This window comes from Marmota marmota, unplaced genomic scaffold, assembly GCF_001458135.2.
Source record: "Marmota marmota marmota unplaced genomic scaffold, marMar, whole genome shotgun sequence".
Classification (NCBI taxonomy): Eukaryota; Metazoa; Chordata; class Mammalia; order Rodentia; family Sciuridae; genus Marmota; species Marmota marmota.
Genome location: NW_026000169.1, coordinates 9,637,297 through 9,658,448, shown reverse-complemented (window position 1 = coordinate 9,658,448; position 21,152 = coordinate 9,637,297). Strand labels below are relative to the sequence as shown.

At 33.5% G+C, this 21,152-nt stretch overlaps 1 protein-coding gene across 1 annotated transcript in view; it reads left to right on the top strand.

Moving 5' to 3' along the window:
* The window catches only part of C2cd5 (C2 calcium dependent domain containing 5), a 92,516-nt gene extending 81,773 nt beyond the window's left edge, over window positions 1-10,743 (top strand). The window contains 5 exon segments of the mRNA XM_048787188.1: window positions 1,074-1,124; window positions 1,988-2,089; window positions 3,410-3,600; window positions 5,638-5,784; window positions 9,432-10,743. Coding sequence (XP_048643145.1) covers window positions 1,074-1,124; window positions 1,988-2,089; window positions 3,410-3,600; window positions 5,638-5,784; window positions 9,432-9,563 — 623 coding nt within the window. The 3' untranslated portion in view covers window positions 9,564-10,743.
* The last annotated feature ends 10,409 nt before the right edge of the window (window positions 10,744-21,152 follow it).

The window sequence follows — 21,152 nt, the reverse complement described above, 5'->3', positions numbered from 1 at the left end:
TATCCAGAGGATTGTCTACCACTGTATACTCTCTAGTATTCGCTACTGGTCACTTGCTTATAAAATGGTGGTGGGGTTGAAAGGGAGCTTCTTCCAATTTGGAGAAATGCTATGTAAAAATGACATTTTAAAATAAACTTTTATAAATTTAAGAATATTACCAAAGATCAATACATTAAGTAGAAATTAAAAAATATATTTAATTTATATTTTTTTAAAAAACTGACTGGCCCAAATTATTCTCAGTATATTTCATGTGTCATTTCTAAATTGGCAACACTATTCTTTCATTTGTTCCATACTTTGAAACAAAAATTCAAATATGCTAGTGTGGATAGAACATGGGCCTTAAAATTGGATTATGACTTTCTTATAGTACTACTTACATTTGCATGATACCTTAATTATCTTCACTAAACATAAAATATCAGGGAAAACCTTGGATGCTAACTTCCTGAGGTGCTGGAAAGGGAGTGATTCTAGTTTGGAATTGTTAGTTATTTCTCTGAATATGAGTCAGTTTTCGTTCCACAAAGTCTTGCTACCACTAGAGGGAGCTGTTGATAGTTCCAACAAATAAAAGAGGTTCATGGTAAGGAAGGGTAGGGGTAGGAGGCAGCATGTGTTGATCTGTGAGTCATAGCGCATTACTTTGTTTGTAATTTTTAATCTTACTGGCTCTTACTCCCTACAAACATGTCTCTTCCACGTTTCACGTCAGATATTCCTCCCAACACAGTGACCCTTTGTCTAGTTTTCTTACATTCTGCTGTCATTCTACTAACATTTGTTACTGTTTATATTTTCTTATGACTATGAAGTTTCTGAAACTCATTTTGTGTTATAGTAACAAGCAGTCTTCCTTACCATGTTATTTATTAACTGAGCTAGCTTTCATGTCAATAGAAACTACATTTTAAACCTAAATATTTCTATTTGGTTTGCTTTTATAATGAAGCCATAAAGATTTATTCCTATTCTTCTGGCTTATAGAAGATATTAACAAACAACAAAGAAGAGATGCTGGCTTGTACTTAGCATTCAAGCTAATGTTGTTCATATTGTCTTATTAGAACACCTGGAGAGTGCAAGTTCTAACTCAGGTATACCAGCCGCACAGAGAGGTGAGTTTGTTTAATTAAGCAAATAGTCACCAAAGGTGTGGAATTCTAGTTAGGTGGTGCATAAAATTTCAGACACTGAAGAAATGCACTGGACAATGGAATAGACACCACAATGTGACTTTATTGTAGTTAGCATTTGTATTTTTTATTCATTAAATATTTATTTTTTTAGCATTTTAATGGTTTCTCAATTTCTAAAAATAAAATTTTAGCTCTGACTTTTTTTTAAATTAGCAGTAGTGAATTATTTTTTTAAAGGGGGAAGTTATTAGACTCATACCCACTTCCCACCCCCTTTGTCAGAGGCGTTGTTACCAAAAATCAGGCATAGAAACAGAATATTGACAAAAATGATCCTTTAACTTTTATTACTGATAGTAGAAAGAAGATATTTTCATTCAAGATAAGTCAACTAGTAAGGATTTTTTTTTCCAAGTGTTTTCAACATTTTGATTCTTTTTATTTTTTATTTTAGGATAAAAATAGAGAAGGGGATTAGTTATAATGTTGAAATTGTAAATTAAATTCTAATAGGAATAGCTAAAATAGTTAAATAGAATGGAAAATAAAGTTATTTATGTGTGGTCCTCTCATTGCTGTTAGACCCCACTAACATTCTCCCCAAGAGACCATACAGCTGTGACATCACCAAAAATGCTCAGCCAGATGATCAAGAACTTGGTTTTGGACAAATCAGTGTCGAAAGCTTGACTCTTTACCACCTCTCTTATCTGACTTTAAAAGACCATTCTTTTTTTAAGTTGCAGTTAAATTACATCATCAGAAGGAGTGTTATGACGAGTAAGAGACGTCATCCATATTTTTTCTTTGTTTTTTCTTTTGTTTTCTGTCTGTGTTTTCAGCAACGTCAGTTGATTACAGTTCCTTTGCAGACAGATGCAGCAGCTGGATAGAGCTCATTAAACTGAAAGCTCAGACCATAAGGCGCGGATCAATTAAGACAAGTAGGCGGATGTTTCTACCACATTATGATGATCTGAGAAGCATATCCCTGATTTCGCAGTGATGAAGGCTAGACCTTACTACCTAGTATTAACATTGCCAATCAGTCGTGTGTTGGAGTGTGAAAGCTGCAGATTCTAATGGTCATGTAGGAAGAGTAAATGAAGGGCCTTTAGATTTGTTAATTTTAACAAAACAGAATTTTTAAAAAATATTACTTTTTGTGAAGGCATAACTAAAAATATATAAATAGATATGATCTCCTTCTAGATGGAAGGTAATCACCAGCTCTCTCATCAAAGAGGTAATTCTTCTAGGACCCAGCGTATTTTGTATATTGCATCTGTCAGCTTACTAAGCGTTATCCAGAGGGCTAAAAGAATAAGTATTTCTGGAGAGAAAGTAATTAACTCTCATCTTACTGCTAGACTCAGTATGTTTATGTTCTTTATCTATACCCCATGTGTTTTGGTAGATTTTAAAGTAACTATATTTGAGAAAAAAAAAAAAACTACATTAAAAGGGAAGGAACTACCTTTTAGAGTAATTAACAGAGGCTATGTAACCAGCCAGGTCTGGTTTTGAATTCTGGAAGTGCCAATTTAATAGCTGTGTGACCTTGGGCAAGCTATTCAATTTCTCTTAGTTTCAGCTTCCTCATGTGTAAAATGGGGATGATAATAACCTATGTTGCTGGGTTGTAAGCAATACACATACACATAATATGTCTGGCTGATAGCAGTTATTTGGCAAGTGGTAATTATTTTGTGTTACTTTATAAACAATAACCTTTTGATGGCCAAGGTCATTTGCTAAGTTTTTTAAATTATGAGTTTGTTTAATCAAAAGGTTTGGAAAGGAAATATATACCACTAGTTAACATAAGGTTTATCTACAAGTTGACAATGATGAAGTCGTCTGAAAAAGATGGAAATAACTGTACTGGGAAATATAACAACTTTCACACTCTCTTTGTAATAATTGGTTTCTACAGCAGATAATTTAATGCTCTGCCGCTTTTTCTTTTTCTTCACTTCATAACTGATCATTGTGTGTGTAGCTACTCCGCATCAACATTTTCTTTTGCAGGAATGCCATTTTTCTTCCAAAAGAATTCATTCCAGCATTTCCTCATGTGTTTTTCTTTCTCTCTCTTTTAATTGCATGCAGTGCATGATGATTTCTTTTCTTTCATGACATGGCTTAGCCTCACAGACAGCTGAATGTTGTCACCACTTACTTGGAAACCTTAGGGAATAAGTGACTGATATGCATGACCAGTATCTCTTCTTAATGTTACCTCTTCTTTTCTTCAATTTTAGCTGTGACAGTTGAAAAAGCAAGTCCAATGGGTGAAGGAAATTTCCGGAACCGTTCTGCTCCACCTTGTACAAATTCCACAGTTGGGGTTGTTAAGATGACACCTCTTTCTTTCATTCCTGGAGCAAAAATAACTAAATATCTTGGGATAATTAACATGTTTTTTATTCGGGAAACTACTTCTCTTCGTGAGGTAATTTTACTGAGGTTATTTTGTTGGCGTTTGGATTTTCTTTGATTGACTAGTAACAAAACCAAGTTTCAAATTATAATTTTTCCCTAAAATAATAAATATACATAAGTACAAATACATATTTTACTTATTTATTTCTATTTTAATAACTTAAATATATTGATTCTGGATTAAACTAATGCATTTCATACAGTAGCTAGTATTATTACCAGGAGTTTGTGTTAGGTTTAAACACATTTGTTGTTAGAAATTCTAGATTTTTATCAAGAGCTTTATTAAATCAAACAAATTTATCTATGTTTTATTAGATTCTTATAATAGCCCTGAAAGAACAGCTTAGTTTTTTCAGTAGTTATTTGCCTGAGATACATTTAAAGAGCAATTTTTAAGGGATCACCTTTAGAAATAATGGAGGACCATATTATAGACATATTTATGTAGATATTTTATGTAATTTAGCTTAATTGTTTCATCCCTCTGAAAAGAGAATGGAGCTGTTCATTTTCACTCAGTAAAAAGAAAATTATATTGAATCTTATGTTATAAGCAAATTAATACTGTGATATAGGGATAATTTTTAATTACTGAGGCTTGAAAGCAGGTAATTGCTTTATATTTTACTTTAGTAGCAGTTTGTACTTAATAAAGTATGCTTGTTATGGAAATGACTTAGTTGTGCTTCCCACCCCCCNGAATGGATTTCAATTCATATTATACATATAGAGCACAATTTTTTTTATATCTCTCGTTGTACACAAAGTAGAGTCACACCATTCGTGTCTTCGTACATGTACTTAGGGTAATGATGTCCATCTCATTCCACTGTCTTTCGTCCCCCATGCCTCCTCCCTTTGCCCTATTTAGAGTTCATCTAATCCTCCCATGCCCTCCCCACCCACCCAAACTCATTATGAATCACATCCTTAAATCAGAGAAAACATTTGGCATTTGGATTTTTTGGCTTGGCTAACTTAACATTATATTCTCCAACTCCATCCATGACTTTTTTATATTTTATTTTGAGACAGGGTCTCGCTAAGTTGTCCAGGCTGGCCTTGAACTTGTAATCCTCCTGCCTCAGCATCCTGAGTCACTGGGATTACATACAATTATGTACCATGACCCCTGGCAAATCTGTAAGACTTTATTTTCTACATCTTCTCTACTGCATAAGCTCCTGTACCCAAAAAATGTTGCTTCATAGTAGATTTCTCTTTAATGGAGACTTTACAGCACAGTATTACAGTTCTATTCACAGCCTGATAAATTATTTTCTTATATCAATGAAACTTTTTAAAATTAAAGTTCTATAGGTACTCTACCTTCAAAATTTCTTAATAGACAGAAGGAAACCAATAAGACCAACAAAAAAATGTACTGATCTGTGATTAAGTTGGAGGCAATCTGAAACAACTCACTTAATTCCTTAATTGCAAAAAGCAAGACCTTTATAGGACTATGTAGAATGCCCTGGCTTTTTAGAAAGATGTGATTTATTAAAATGATTTTCTAACAGTGTACTCAGCTTTTCCCTTACTTCCAATTTAAAATTGGAAATTTCCTCCTAGATTTAAGTAATCTCCAGGAGAATTTCTAGAAAACAGGTGGACAAAACAGTGTAAACTTTGATTGACCTTTAATTTCTGTTTTGTTTGTTTTTTGAACATGGAAAAAATTCCCTGAACTAATGGATTTTATTCCCTAACAAATATTTATGGAATACTTATTTTGTGTACCTGTTAGGTATAAGTATATAATGTGCAAAACAGATTCAGTCAGTACTACTTATGTGATTATAGTTTATCATGGGCAGATTACAAATTCTCTGAGCTTCAGTTAAGTTTAAAGTAAGGATAGTGAATCCTCATCCAGCCATGTTTGTAATTAAGTTTTGTTTGTTCATCCATACAGTAAATCCTATGAATTTTTGCCTGTTATTAGGATAACTTGGGATGATTTAATACATAATCTTTGACATTTTATGTACATTCCTAGATACATATAAATAATATGATTATTTTGCACATTGTTGTTTAGGAAGGAGGAGTCAGTGGTTTCCTCCATGCCTTTATTGCTGAAGTGTTTGCAATGGTGAGGGCTCACGTTGCTGCATTAGGAGGAAATGCTGTCGTCTCCTATATAATGAAGCAGTGTGTCTTCATGGAGAATCCAAATAAAAACCAGGTGAGATACAATTAGAAATCTCTGATTTAGGGGAAACCTGAGAATTTCCCTTATGGCCAGCCAACGACCTCATCACCCTCCCAGAATAAAAATGCTCTTCAGATTTCTTTGATTCTAGATGCTAAAAACATAGTTTAGTGAAGTTATTAATAAGTATGGTCATATATAGCTTAGGTGCTATTCTCACATCTCAGGAAACAAGTTATTCTTAACCATTTTTGGAACTTCTGCTCCTGAGCTACTATTTCTAACATCATCTTGGTGGATATTTGGAGTACAGTGATGTCTGACTGCAGAGAGCTAAAAGTACAGGTTAGTTTATCCTGTGGTGCTGAACAGTTTTAACTGCCATACAGTGCAGGGTATATCATAATAGTTTATTTCTGTTTATACTAGTTTATTTCTGTTAAATAATGTTCTGTTCATGGGGAATAAAAAGGGTCTTACTAGGTTAAATTTATAAAATAAGGTTCTTTTATCAGTTTTTTTTTGCATTTTTTAAAATATTTATTTTTTAAGTGTAGATGGACACAACACAATGCCTTTATTTTTATGTGGTGCTGAGGATCGAACCGGGTCCTGCCCATGATAGGCGAGTGCTCTACCACTGAGCCACAATCCCAGCCCCTCTTTTATCAGTTTTGAGTTAAGATAACTCACTTAAAATTGTAAAGGATTTATTTTTTAAGTAAATGGCTATATGAGCTGTGATAAAGGCAGTACTTCTCAACGTGCTCCTCTTGGCATACATCAAAAATCATATTATTTGAATGACATGCAGTGGTAGATGGATGAAATTCCTTATGGCTGTTGGTGATTGCTCCTCATTTCTGGCCCAGCAGAGGGGACCATTGAAAGTGATTTCACCTTTATTTTCAGTTTCTTCACAATCAGTTTCTTCTCAAGGGTGCTTCATTTACTTAACTTTCTCAACAATTTATATCTTTTTCTTATTGGAGTATATCATATTTCATTAATAGATATTGAAGAAAAAGTAATGCTGTGAGACTGGAAGACAACGTTCTGATAAATTTCAGCGATAGCTAAGGAAAGTTAAAAGGGAGAGAAGGAAGGGGACCTATCAAACATCCTAGGAAATTTTTTGGTAGATAGCCAGTGTGCATTTAGGGCTCAATGAGATTTCTTAACTGAAGTTGTATATTCAGGACCAGTTTATTGATCAGATTTGGAGCCAAGTAGATTGTATAGAATAGGTAAAAAGGGTATATAGTGGAGCAGAAAAAGGTAGAAAGAGAGAGGTAGAAAAATCAGAAGACGCTAAGAACTACCTCAAGACAGATCATCTGTAAGGAGAAGAAACCAGAGAAGGGGCATCCTGATTAGGATTAATAATTTGTTGTAAACAATCTGATATAATCTGATCATGAAGAAAGCATCTATCAGATCTTAAAAATAAACCTTGTTCAACTGAACATTTCTTTACAATAATTTTATTTAGTGTAATAGGATTTCCCTAGTTCTATTGAAAAGATCCTTTCTTGCTTAATTATTTTGTATTTGAGATTGAGATTTGTAGTTTTAGGTTTTCCCTGGTATTAGATTTATTCAATTTGTCACAATTACCACTTTGACAAGTACTTCAAAATCAACTTGTCCAAAACAAAATCTTTCTCTGTGCCTTAGTTTCCTCATCTGTAACAGTGGGATAAAAACTGGGGAAATATATGTAATATGCTAAAGTGCCTGGTGGATAGTAAATACCATAAAAGTTGTTACTATTATCTTTTAAATATTACAAAGTCTTTAATGAGAGTACATGATAAAATTTAAGGTTATTAGTATGTCATACAAGGTCTTCCAAAATTTGGACTCTTCCAACTTTTTTAGACTTATGTTTTTACCTTTTACCTCTTCCCAATGCCCTTAACCTATGTATTGATTTATGTAGTTTTCCACCAAATGAACTGTGCTTTTTTGCATTTCTAGCACTTTGTAACATTGGTATTATTAACTCCCTTCTGTAGGTGAGAAAACTGAGGCTTGCAGAATTTCATTGCTCAATACGAGGCTCTAAATAGAAAAGCTAGAGTATACTCCCACTTCTTTCATTCCAAATGCTTTGGGCCTTCCCACAGCCAGTCTTCCTGAATGATAACTGTTAATTACTGCTTGTCACTTAGGTGCTCAAATGTCGGGTGCTATACTTCATGTCATTTAGTTTTTATTCACTTTTAATTTATTGTGATATCTTGCATACCCTTAAAAAGTATAGAGAATTGTCTAACATAAACACTTTTAACCTGACAGTCAGCTTCAGAAATAAATATTAAAAATATGGTGGGAGCCTCTATGGACCTATTTCTTTTTGCTACCTAGTGGACCATCCTTATTTTGTTGTCATTTCTAGGTAGGCTTTTATATTTTAAAAATTATATATGTATGTAACTATAGTCTCATTTTGTGTTAAAATGTCTTAATGTATTTTTAAAATAGGTAATACATAATTCAAAATTCAGAAGGGGTATTAAAAGAATATAAACAGAAAATTTCTCCCTGTCTTATATCCACTCACTTTCTTCCCCTGTACAACCAAAGTTATTCATGTTTTTTTTTTGTATATCACTTCTAGAGCTATAACACTTCATAGCATGTAACATGAGAGATTTTAGATACATTCAAGCAAAGATATGCCCTTTTTCCACAGCTTGTTCTTTCACTGAATTTTTCTAGGCAATTGTTCCATTTAAGGGCAAAAAGATTATCCTCACTGTTTATAATAGCCACATAATGCTTCATGGTATGGATCAACCAGAATTTCTTTAACTAGTTCCCCACTGATGAATTTTTAGGGTGTTTCTAATAAATGTTATGCTAATACATACAGCACTGTAACGAATATGAAACAGAAGTGATTAGCAGAGGTCTGAATGTATCTGTAGGAAAAATTCCTTAAAATGAAATTGGTAGGTCAAAACATAGGCCTTTGTTTGTAGTTTTCTTAGATATTGCAGAAGTTTCCCTCCTTTGAGAATATTTTCCACATTCTATTTATTTTCATTAATTCATCATGACATTTATGAGTTCTATCCTAAGTTCTTAGAACTTTTAGTTCATTTATATTCCATTATTTATTTAGGCTGTTTTCTATTTTTTTTTTATTACAAACACACTGCAGTGAAAATCATAGTAATTTTTTAGTAACATGTTCAAGATTTTTTTCTAGTGCATGAAAAAAAATGTATATACAGTATGTGTATCTTATATACACACACATAAATGAGAGTAAGACTGGCAGATCACAGAGTGTCTACTTTTTTTTGCTTCATATCATCAAACTCCTTTCCAAAGTGGTTTCACAACCCCCACCCACCAGAAATGTTAAATGTGTTTATATTGCCCCATGTCTTTGCCAACACGTGGTAATAATGAAACGCTACTTTTTTTAACGAACATATGTATCTAAGTATTTTTTCATATGTTTCTAGGCTTTTTGAATTTCTTTTCCTGTGAATTGTTCTCTCATTCTTTTCTTATTTGTTTATTGAGTTAGTTGTTTTTCCTAGTGATTTGTAAGTCTGCATTTTGTTTTGTTTTGTTTTGGCTGTACAACACTATCCCTGTATAACAGAAGCCTGTGAGAGTATTGTTGAGTGTAACTGAACTGGTCCTGTTTGTTGTTCTTATAGGCACAGTGTCTTATAAATGTAAGTGGTGATGCAGTGATTTTTGTTCGTGAATCAGACTTAGAAGTGGTATCAACTCAGCAACCTACTGCCAACTGCCAGCCATTATGTACTGGAGAAGATGTTACAACCTGAAGAAAATAGGAAAGAAAGAGCTCACCTCATTGAGATTTATTTATCTCCATTGTTTTGTCATTATCGTCTTAGACAAAAAGAAATGAAATTAATTTGAAATAGTTAAGAAAGAATTGATACATTATGCGTAGATTTTTGTCTGGAATCTGTTGGAGGCATGAGAATTTCTAATCTTGATGTTTTGTTTGCCTAGTCTATATAGACAGGCCCCATGAAATATTCTGCCTTCAATAAGTTAAAATACATTTCTAAGTGAACTGTAGCAAAAATGAAAGTTACTTGTAATTTATGTTGATTTTAATAAAATCATAATTTAAAAATGAAATGGGAGGATTATCAGGAAACTAGAATAGCTACCTTATATAATTTAGAAAAACAAAGCAAGAAAGTCACATGTTGTTAATGAATAAATAATAGATTTTAGAAATGTGGGGAAAATGGAGAAGAGTTTTCAGAAAACTACTGTGTGGATTTCTTAATGTGTTTTATTTTGATGAGGAATTTGGTAATAACTCTCAGTGGGTAAGTGCTTTCAGCCGTCTTTTAGAAAGAAGTTAAAATTCTGCAACTTGATTCTGAAATACCTCTAACTACTGTAAAAGAAAAAGTAATTTATTAAAACTGATATCTTTTCATTGAAAAGTTTTAATATCTCCAATGAGGGAGGAAAATTTATAATATAATTTCATAACTGGCCACATTTGAGTTAGTATTTAATTTGTCTGAAGAGGCTTGGCTTCAGGTGGGAAGAAAACATTGGTGAATTTTATTGAAGTAGTAAAAATATAATTGATCTAGTAGGAACATAAAAATTATTTTCCAGTAAAATAATATTGCACTCCTACCAAATATACAGAATTTTAGTAGTATCTTAGAAATTTTTGGTAGTGAGTTGGAGTGTATTTGGCATAGAATTTGGAAATGTAAATTGAAGTAAATATGCTGCAAAATGTTGAATGTATACATAGAAATACTTTTTTGTCAATGCCAAATGCCCACTGTAAATGAATCTTAGATATTATATTTCTCCTTTGCACAATAAAAATTTCTTTATAAACTCATGATTTTGTTCTCCAACAAGCTGCCCTATGGATTAGTTATTTCCTTGTTATTACAGGTGTCAATATTTTTCTGTATTTTGTTTATAATTTTATTTTTTAAATAAATTTATAAAGATAAACTGAAATGTTCCTAAATCTCTTTTTTACCTTTTGGATATAGTACTGTGAGTTTTCTGAATCACTTAACCATCTTATCATCTCCATTTATTCCTCTGTCAACAAACATCCATTGTGTGCTTATTATATGCAAAGCCCTGGTCTTTCACCAACTGAGTAGTTGGCATTCATTCAAGAACATAGTTTTAGGTGGTGAACAAAAATAAGTTCTTGCTTTCATAGAACTGCAAATTTGGCTGCAAAACCAAATAATTTGTAAAATGTGTTATATATTATATTAAGCAATTACTAATGTTTATTGAATGCTTATTATATGGAAGCCAGTCTATTTTTTTTTTTTTTGTATTAACTTTTTAGTCCTTATAGAAGCCCTACTGTTAGCTCCATGTTGTAGTTGAGAAAGTTGAGTAGTTTGTGTGAGTTTCCCAAAAACAATGAATAATGGAGCCAAGAATCGAGCACAGTCAGTCTGGCTCTATATCCGACACTAAGTGAGAAATGTGAATGCAGCTTGGAATGAAGAGTTGAAAGAAGTTCAGTCAGGAAACAGTGCATAGGAAACAGTTGACTCTGGTCATAATTTCATTCATCCATCCATTTGTTATACAGTAGCTATTTTGTGATAGCCTTGTATATTCCAGAGTCCTATTTAGGCAAAGGAAAAATAATGCAGCTATCTCTAATTGAGTACTTCTTTGTGTCATGTCCTGTGCACATAATTGCTAATATTTAAAGGAAACCACTAAAGAAACAGTGACATCTCCGTTTTTAGTGTGACCAATTTGCTATTCATCATAGACCCAGACTACTTCTGTCAAAGCTGGAGTTTCTTTACTCAGACTTGTAGCCTGGCCACTTGGACTTGCACCGAGGCATTTATTGTCGGATATCTTTGAGGCATAATTGATCTGTACCAACGTTGGGTCTTTCCAGAAAGACTGAATATTACCTAGGCTCCACAAACTGCTTGTGTGGAACCCCCAAGAAACAATCATCTGAAATGAATGTGTTCATACTTAGTCTTTTGGAAATACTGAGGCCAGTGTTGGATTGCAGTATTGGACTACTGGCAAAAGTTTATGTATTTATAATAACTTAATGCATACACTTTCTTGATGAAAGTGCTACATAAATTATCTATGTGGCTTAATCTATTAAAATGTCAAGCTTCAAACTATACATTTAAAATAGATGAGTTTTACTGAATATATGCTATATCTCCAATGTTTTAAAACATTGGAGGCTACATAGTAGGTTATTAACAGCAATGGGGAGGTATGTGATGGGATTCGAAAGCTAGCCAGGTAAAAGGTAAAAAACTGCTTAAAAACTGTGTATATTGGGGCTGTGGCTATGGCTCAGCAGTAGCTCTGTTATTTGTTGTTCATCCACACAGTTTATGGTAACCCTTACCATATCCATACTTGAATTTGATTATGAATAATGTGACTATCTTTTCTTTTTTAGGTTCCCTTAGTTAAGATGACTTTCCTTCTCCTTTTGATTTTTTGGACCATCTTGAAAGTTCATCAAGTTTAACACATCCTGAATTGTTCTCATCTCAGTGGTTCAACACCAAATTAGCTATCCTTTGCTATTTCTTCTCCTCTTCCTCCCTCTCCGCCTGCATAAGTGTCATCATCCACTTAAGCAGTTTTAGTTTGGATCAGGAACATAGGAGATCCAAAGTCTATCCTTTTCCCTCATGGCATCCTATTTTATACTAAATTATTATTTTTTAAATCAATAGAAATAGTGCATTTTATTTATTTATTTATTTTTGCATTACAATTCTTAATACACCATTATACCATAATTTATCATATCTGATTATATATAAGGTATGTTAAACAGTGCATTTTATAGGCAAAAGTAGAGTGCAGTAAATTCGTAAACCAGTAAGTCATTATCATTATTAAGTACTAAGTACTGTGCATAATTGTATGTTCTATATTTTTATACAATAGGCAGTGCAGTAGGTTTGTTCACCCCAGCATCACCACAAATACATTGTTCTATGACATTAGAATGGCTAAAATGCCATTAGGCAATTGGCTCCCTGCTGATCTTATGGAATCCACCACCGTATAGGTAGTTTGTGATTGACAAATGTTATGCCAGCACATGGCCATATTTACAAATGCTTACATAAAATCTGATTCAAGCTCTGGACCTTTTTCCTAAAAGAAAAATAAGCATACACACAACACTTAGCATCTATTTCAGGAGGTTTATCGAAACTACTTCATCAACCCCAAGTCAAATAAGGAAATGGACTGAAGAAAATATTAGTAATGGCAGGGCAAATGCTGTACTAAAAAGTTTGGCATTTTTTTTTTCTGATAAGAAAGCCAAGGCATTTTGAAGACTACATGAATATACATATATATACATATATATGTAAAGTATATATTAAATTTAAGGTGTACAACATGTTCTGAAATATGTATACATTGCTGAATGGCTAAATAGAGCTGATTAACATGCATTGCCTTGCATTTTTTTAAAGTGAAACCACTTAAAATCTATTTCAGATATTTTAAAAAATATAACACACTGATACTAATTATAGTCACTACATGCATAATAGATTTCTTGAAGTTATTTCTCCTAGTTGAAATTTTGTGTCCTGGGACCAATATCTCCCCAACCCTACACCTTTGGTAACTACTCTCTCCTATGAGTTCAACTCTTAATTCCACAAATAAGTGAAACAGTGTTTTGTTTTTTTGGGTGCGTGGCTTATTTCATTTAACATACTGTCCTCCAGGTTTATCCAGGCTGTCACAAATGAGAGATTTCCTTCTTTTGGTAGTATTTCATTGTGTGTATGGACTGCATTTCTTCATCCTTTCATTGGTTGATGGACTCTTTAGTTGATTCCATATCTTGGTTATTGTGAATAACACTGGAATGAATATGGGAATGCAATGTCTCCTCAACATATTGGTTTCTTCTCTTTTGGATATATACCCAGTAGTGGGATTACTGGATCATATGGTAGTTCTATTTTTAATTATTTGAGAAAGCTCCATAGTGTTTTCCATAATGGCTATAATAATTTATATTCCTACCAACAGTGCAAGGCTTTCCTTTTCTCCACATATTCTCCAACACAGCCTATATTTTAAAGGCAAAGTATGAAAAATAAAATGATTCCTCTGCTCTTTGAAGTAAGAGTTTTAGGTCTGTAGGAATCAATTAAAACAAGCATTTGTTCATTGGAGTTTAAAAGATAATATTTTAAGTATTAAAAAACCTGAAACAATCTATAGAGGGCAGAATAATGGGTCCCCTCAAATCTTCTCATCCTATTCCCCCGTGCATATATTACATGATAGGATAAAATGCACTGTGGATGTGATCAAGGTTAAGGACCTTGAGTTGGGAATATATGGTTTATTTGGGAGGGCCCTAGAGTCTAATCACATCAATCTTGAAAAGTGAGGTAGAAGAGAAAGAGAAGAGTGTGTTAGGAGGATTCAACCTGCCATTGCTGGCTTGAAGAAGGGAAAAGGAAGCTACAAGCCAAGAATGTGGGTGCCTCTAGATGCTGGGAATGGCCCTGGCTGACAGCTGGAAAGGAAACAGGGATCTTAGTTCTGCACTGTAAGGAACTGAATTCTGCAAAGAAGGTGAATGAGCCAGGAAATGGACCGCCCCCCGCCCCGCCCCAGTCTCCAGAAAGGAACACACTCCTTCCAATGACTTGACTTTAGTCTGGCACACCCATATTAGTTCCAACTTACTGCAATAATAAATTTGTGTTGTTTAAGCCACCAAGGTTGTGGTAATTATGATAGCAGTAGAAAAATAATACAAATTCTTAAAATGTGGAAGAATGGAGATACGTAAAGTAAAACATTTCCATATAGTCATGCATTTGTGGTAACATTTAGTAGGAAATGTTTCATAAACTCAGAATATAATTATAGTAATGTTTCATATTTTTCCTTTTTTTTGTATATCTGCCTAATTAGCATTAGTTCAGAATCTCCCACCTTTGAGCTTGACTCTACTTATAGAATTCTCCCAAGAACTCCAGAGTCTCAGCACGGCTCTCAAAGGGTTAAATCCAGCCCCCACACCTCCTTGGTTTGCTATTTCCTTTGCTTCTCACTATCCTGTGGTGTCCTGTTGGAGTGGTCTCCACATAGCACTGAGAAGATACTGCACTCTTCATGCAGGGATGATGCCATTCTAGCCAAGACTCCCACACCGGCTTCCAGGATTCTTTAGACCATAGATACCGTTTTCTTCCAAGGAAGCATGCCCCAGTTCAATTCCTACTGCTCAGCTCTCTTACTTTTCAATTGTGGCTGCCTCCAGAGGACAGGAAACCTAAAGAGGTCCATCTTATATCTGGTTCTGGAATCTGCCGTATCCAAGCTGTATTCTCAGTGCTTCCAGGAAACCTTACGGCTACCTCCAGAAAAGCCATGAGAAAGGATTCCAAGGGAACTTAGGAATGTCAAGATGACCAGTAACAGCCATTAAACTTCATCTGTTCATGTCATTATATTTTGAAAAGGTCTTGATATGGTAAAAAAATTATTAACCTTTTAAGTATTTAATTTCATATGTCTTTTGACTTCTGTTTTAACAAATCTTTCCTTACTACAAAAGCATAATTTGTTGGGGTTTATGGAGGTATAGCTTACATACAAAAATTTTTACCTTTTTCGAATGTAAAATTCTATGAATTTTGAAAGATACTGTGGTTGTTCATCCATCACCACAAGCAGATACAGAACATTTCCATCATACTAAAAAGTTGTTTCATATTCCTTTGTAATTAATTTCCTCTGCCAACACTTTTCCCCTGGAAACTGATGATCTGTTTTTTGTTTCCATAGTTTTACCTTTTCAGTAGTGTTATATAAGTGGAATCATACAGAATGTAGCCTGTGAGTCAGCAAATGCATTTCAGAGTCATCTGTTATTGCTTGTGTTAGCAGTTCATTCTTGCCTTTTTTTTTTCCCCCTGATTAGCTTTCCATTGTATGGATGCTTCACAGTTTGTTTATTCTTTCACCAGCCACCATGTATTGGGTTTTTCCCAGTGTTTGGAGATTATTAATGAAAGTTTGGAAACATTATATACATTTTTTTGTGTGGGGGGGTATAAGATTCCATTTTTCTTGGATCAATTGCTAAGTATCTATGGAAGGCAGAATAATAGGTCCCCAAAGATGTCCATGGCCTATTCCCCTGTGAACATATTACATGGCGTGACAAAAGGGATTCTGCAAGTGTGATCGAGGCTTAGGACCTTGAGACAGGGAAAGCAAGGGAGGGATGACTTGCTGTGTCATATAGTATATGTATGTTTAACTGGATGTGAGAATGCCAGATTTTTCCAATACATACATATATATGTATATATATATTTCGCATATATTATGGATGCCAGTCTTTTTTTTAAATATGTGTTTTGCAGACATTTTTGAGGAAAAATTTTTAATTTTGATGAAGTCCAATTCATCATTTTTTCTTTTTCTTTTGTTTTTCTTGAGCTAACTTATCTGTTTATTAGAAAAGCATTAATACCACATTTTTTGAAATTACTGGAATTTTGTTGGACTCAGGCTTATGACTTGCAACCAAAGACTGTGCAAAGAAAGCAAAGAAAAAGTTTGTTTTAAGGAGGAGACAGTACACACTGGTAACACAGGAGATCATGTAGACAAAAGAAGCCATCTAGTACGTGATACAGACTGCAATATTCAAAAGCATTTTCAACAAAATGTTTTTTTAAACCAAGAACAAAAAAATTAAGCAATGTTTACAATAGACATAAATCTTATACAATTCCGAAAGCATTTGTTTTTCAGATCATAGAACATAAAATGAAAAAAAATGTATATGCCAGTGAAATTTAACTACGTATCTTTATCATTTATTAAAGTTGCTTTTATGTTCCACAGCGAAAAAAATGCCAGATAAATAAAATCTTAAAAAATTGCCTAATGAAAAATAAAATAACCAGTGGCTTTTATTTTTTTAAACATTTATTTTTTAGTTGTAGGTAGACACAATACCTTTATTTTATTTGTATGTGGTGCTAAGGATGGAACCCAGTGCCTCACACATGTTAGGCAAGCACTCTACCTCTGAGCCACAATCCCAGCCCCACCAGTGGCTTTTAATGGCTTCTACCCATTTTTTAAAAAATATTTCTTTTTAATTATAGTTGGACACAATACCTTTATTTTATTTATTTATTTTTTATGTGGTGCTGAGGATCGAACCTAGTGCCCTCACAGGTGCTAGGTGAGCTCTCTATCCCTGAGCCACAACCCCAGACCCACCTCTACCCATTATTAATGCTACCAAAGCTAAAAATCTTATCTGAACAGGTAGTAAACCCAGGCACAATCGAACCATTACCAAATTAGACCCACCCACAGAAATATACTACCTGCCCACATTTTTTGCATGGAAAGCTTTTGTTTTAATCTTTGATCTTTTTTTATTTGTTCTAATTAGTCACATACATGACAGTAGAATGCACTTTGTTACATCATATATAGATGGAGTATAATTTCTCATTCTTCTGATTGTACATGATGTAGAATCCCACCAGTTGTATATACTATATATGTACATCGGGTAATAATGTCTGATTCATTCTACTATCCTGCCTATCCCTTAGCCCTCTCCCCTCCCTTCACTCCCCTCTACCTAACCTAAAGTAACTCTATTCTTCCCTAGTGCCCCACCCTGCTATTGTGAATAAAATTGACATTTTGTTGAACATCGTTTGACCACATGTATATGGACCTATTTCTGGACTCTGTTGTGGGTCCATTACTGTACTTATCCGTGCTGTTTTAAATCCCACTCAGTCTGATTCCTATAAATTTTTCTAGTGACTCTGGCAACAAAGAGTGTGAGTTCCCCAACTTTGTTCATGTTTAAAAAAAATTTATGAAGCTATTCTTAGAGTTTCTCTGTTTTCTTTTCCTTATGTGAATTTTAGAATAGGCTTTTAAATTTCTATTTAAAAACAGTCCTGCTGGTATTTTTGAGTGCGCTTGGACTGAATCTACAGACCAGTTTAAAGATTATTGATAGCTTAACAATATTAAGTTTTTCAATTCCCATACATGATATTTCTCTTTGTTTATGTAGGTTGTGTTTATTTCTCTCATTAATATTTGTAGTTTTTAGTACACAAGTCTTGTGTATAAATATATATATATGTATATATATATATATATATTGATCTTGTATCTTGCATCCATTTATTAGCTTTATTAACTTTTTTGTAGAATCATTGGAGTTTCTGTGTAGATAATCACAGTCATAATTGTGGATAGGAAAGCGTTTATTTTTTCCTTTTCAAACTGAATGATGTTATTTATTTTTTCTTGTTTCTTATTAAACTGGCCTTATTAATAATTACTTTATTAAATTATTAGATATAATGTAAAATGGTAAGAGTGTATATCATAGCATTGTTCCAGCTCTTAGGGGAAAAACATTTAGTTTTTCACAATTAAGAACAATGTTTTCTGTGAGTTTTTCTAACATGCTCTTTGAATTTTGTCAAATGTTGCTTTGGGGCTGGGAATATAGCTCAGTTGGTAGACTTCTTACCTCACATGCACAAGGCCCTGGGTTCAATCCTCAGCACCACCAAAAAAAGAAAAAAGACCAAAAAAAAATGTTGCTTTGCATCTATTGAGATGTTCATATGGACTTTCTTCTTTGATGTGGAGAATCAAAGAAGTCAATTACACATTGACTTTCAAGTCCTGTATCAAATGTTCCCTCTTCTACTCTATGGAAGAGTTTATTCATAATTGATACTATTTGATCCACAAACGTGTGATAGCATTTGCCGATAAAGACTTCTAAGCCTTGAATTTTATATCTTGGAAGGTCTTTAACTAGAGTTAATTTCATTAATTGATACAGGGCTATTCAAGTTATTTTCTTTCTATATAAATTTTAATAGCTTGTGTTGTTCAAGGAATTTGTCTGTTTTTTCTAAATTGCTGAATTTGTTGATAGCTATTCATAATATTTGCTTACTTTTTAAATATTTACACGCTATATCTTCTACTATTCCTGATATTGGTAATCTAAGTCTTCTCTCTTCCTATCTTAATCAGTTTGGCTAGAAGTTCATTTCACCTGTTGATCTTTTCAAAGAATCAGCTTTGAGACTTATTGATTTCTATACTTTTATGTTTTAATTATCTTATCTTTATTATTTCCTTTCTTGAACTTTTAATTTAATTTGCTCTTATTTTTCCAGTTTAAGGCAAAAACTTAGATTGTGGATTGGAGAGATTTTTCCTTTCCCAATGTAAGCACTTAATATGATACATTCCCCTCTATGCCCTACTTTAACTAGATGCACAAATTTTGATTTCATGTTTAATTATATTCATTTCAAATTATTTCACAACTTCCATCTTCTTATTTGACACATGAGTTATTTAAAATGACATTATTCAATTTCCAAATATTCAGGGATTTTTCCAGATATATTTCTGTTGTTGAGTTTTAGCTTCATTTTTTTTTTCAGATAACATACTTCCCCTCTTTTTCTACTTTTCTCCACCCACTCCTTTTAATTTATTTATTCATTTGGGTTCTCACTTGTATTGCCCAGGCTGCCCTCAAACTCCTGGACTTAAGCAATTCACCTGCTTTAGCCTCCTGAGTACCTGGGTCTATAGGCATGCATCACAATGTTGGCAAAAGAAAAAGTACTGTTTGTGATTTCAACTCTTAAAATTTTTTTGAGACTTTTGATCAACTCATCCCTTCACAAAAGATTTCTCTGTAGCACACAATACTGCTTGATACCATTTTACCCATAATAGAACTTCTTCCAAAATAGCAATCAATCCTCTCAAATCTTGCCACTGCTTTATCAACAAAGTTTATGTAATATCACAAATCAATTGTTGTCATTTAACAATGTTCACTGCATTTTTACCAGAAGTAGATTCCATCTCAAGAAACCACTTTTTTTTTACAGTCATAATGAGAGACTCCTCAGCTGTTAAAATGTTATGAGACTGCCACAATTCAGTCACATATTCAGCTTCCACTTCTAATTCTAGTTTGTTATTTCCTCCACATATACAATTACTTCTTCCACTGAAGTTCCCTTGAAGAGCCTCTCAAATTCATCCATAAAAGTTGGAATCGACTTCTTCAAAACCCATGAGTATTTGGACCTCCTTCCTTGAATCACTAATGTTCTTAATGGCATTTGAAAGGTGAATCCTCTCCGGAAGGTTTTCAATTTACTTTGCCCAGATACATCAGAGGAATCACTATCTATGGCAGTTATGGTCTTATGAAATTTCTTTCTTCAATAATGAGACTTGAAAATAAAAAATCACTCTTTGATCCATGAGCTGCTGCATGGATATTGTACTAGCAAGCATGAAAACAACATCAATCTCATTTACACTGCCAACAGAGCTCTTGGGTGACCATATGCATTGGAATGAGGAATAATATGTTGAAAGATCTCTTTTTTTCCCTGGGTGGCAAGTCTCAACATGAGTTTAAAATATCCAGTAAGCCATCTTGTAAAGAGATGTGCTGTCATCCAGGCCTGGTTATTCCATATATAGGACACAGGCACAGTAGAATTAGTGTAAATCTTAAGGGCCATAGGATTTTTGGAATGGACAATGAGCATTGACTTCAACTTAAAGTCACCAACTGCTTTAACTCCTAAAAAGAGACTCAGTCCTTTCTTTGAAGATGAAGCCAGGATTGACTTCTTCTTTCTAGGAATGAATGTCCCATGAGACTCTTCTTCCAGTAGAAGGCTGTTTATACTTAAGATCTGTTGTTTAGGGCAGCTGCCTTCCTCAATTATGTTAACAAGATCCTCTAATTAGCTTGCTGCTTTCAAAAGAACTTTTCTTTTGGAATAGTCTACTTTTTTTTATTAGTGCATAATAGTTTTATATAATAGCAGGTCTCATTGTGGCATCTTTGTTTATGTACATAACCTACTTTGATTAATTTCATTCCACAGTACCCCCTTTTGGCCTCCCCTCCTCCCTTCTACCTCTACCTTACTCTTTTTCTAAGAATCCTCCCCTTTTTAAAACTTTTTTTCTCTCTACCTTCCACATATGAGTAGAAACATATGTCCCTTAACTTTCTGAATTTGGCTAATTTCACTTAGCATAATGCTCTTTAACTCTATGTATTTTCCTGCAAATTCCATAATTTCTTTCTTCTTCTTTTTTTTTTTTTTTTCGCTCTGGGAAGTGAACTAACTCAGAGGTGCTCTACGCCAGTTCCTTTTTATTGTTTTTTTTTTTGCATCCTTAAATTGTTATTTCTTTATTTTTTTATTTTTTTTTTGAAATTTTTTATTTTGTGGCTATGTTCAAAACATTATTCAATTAGTTCTTGATATATC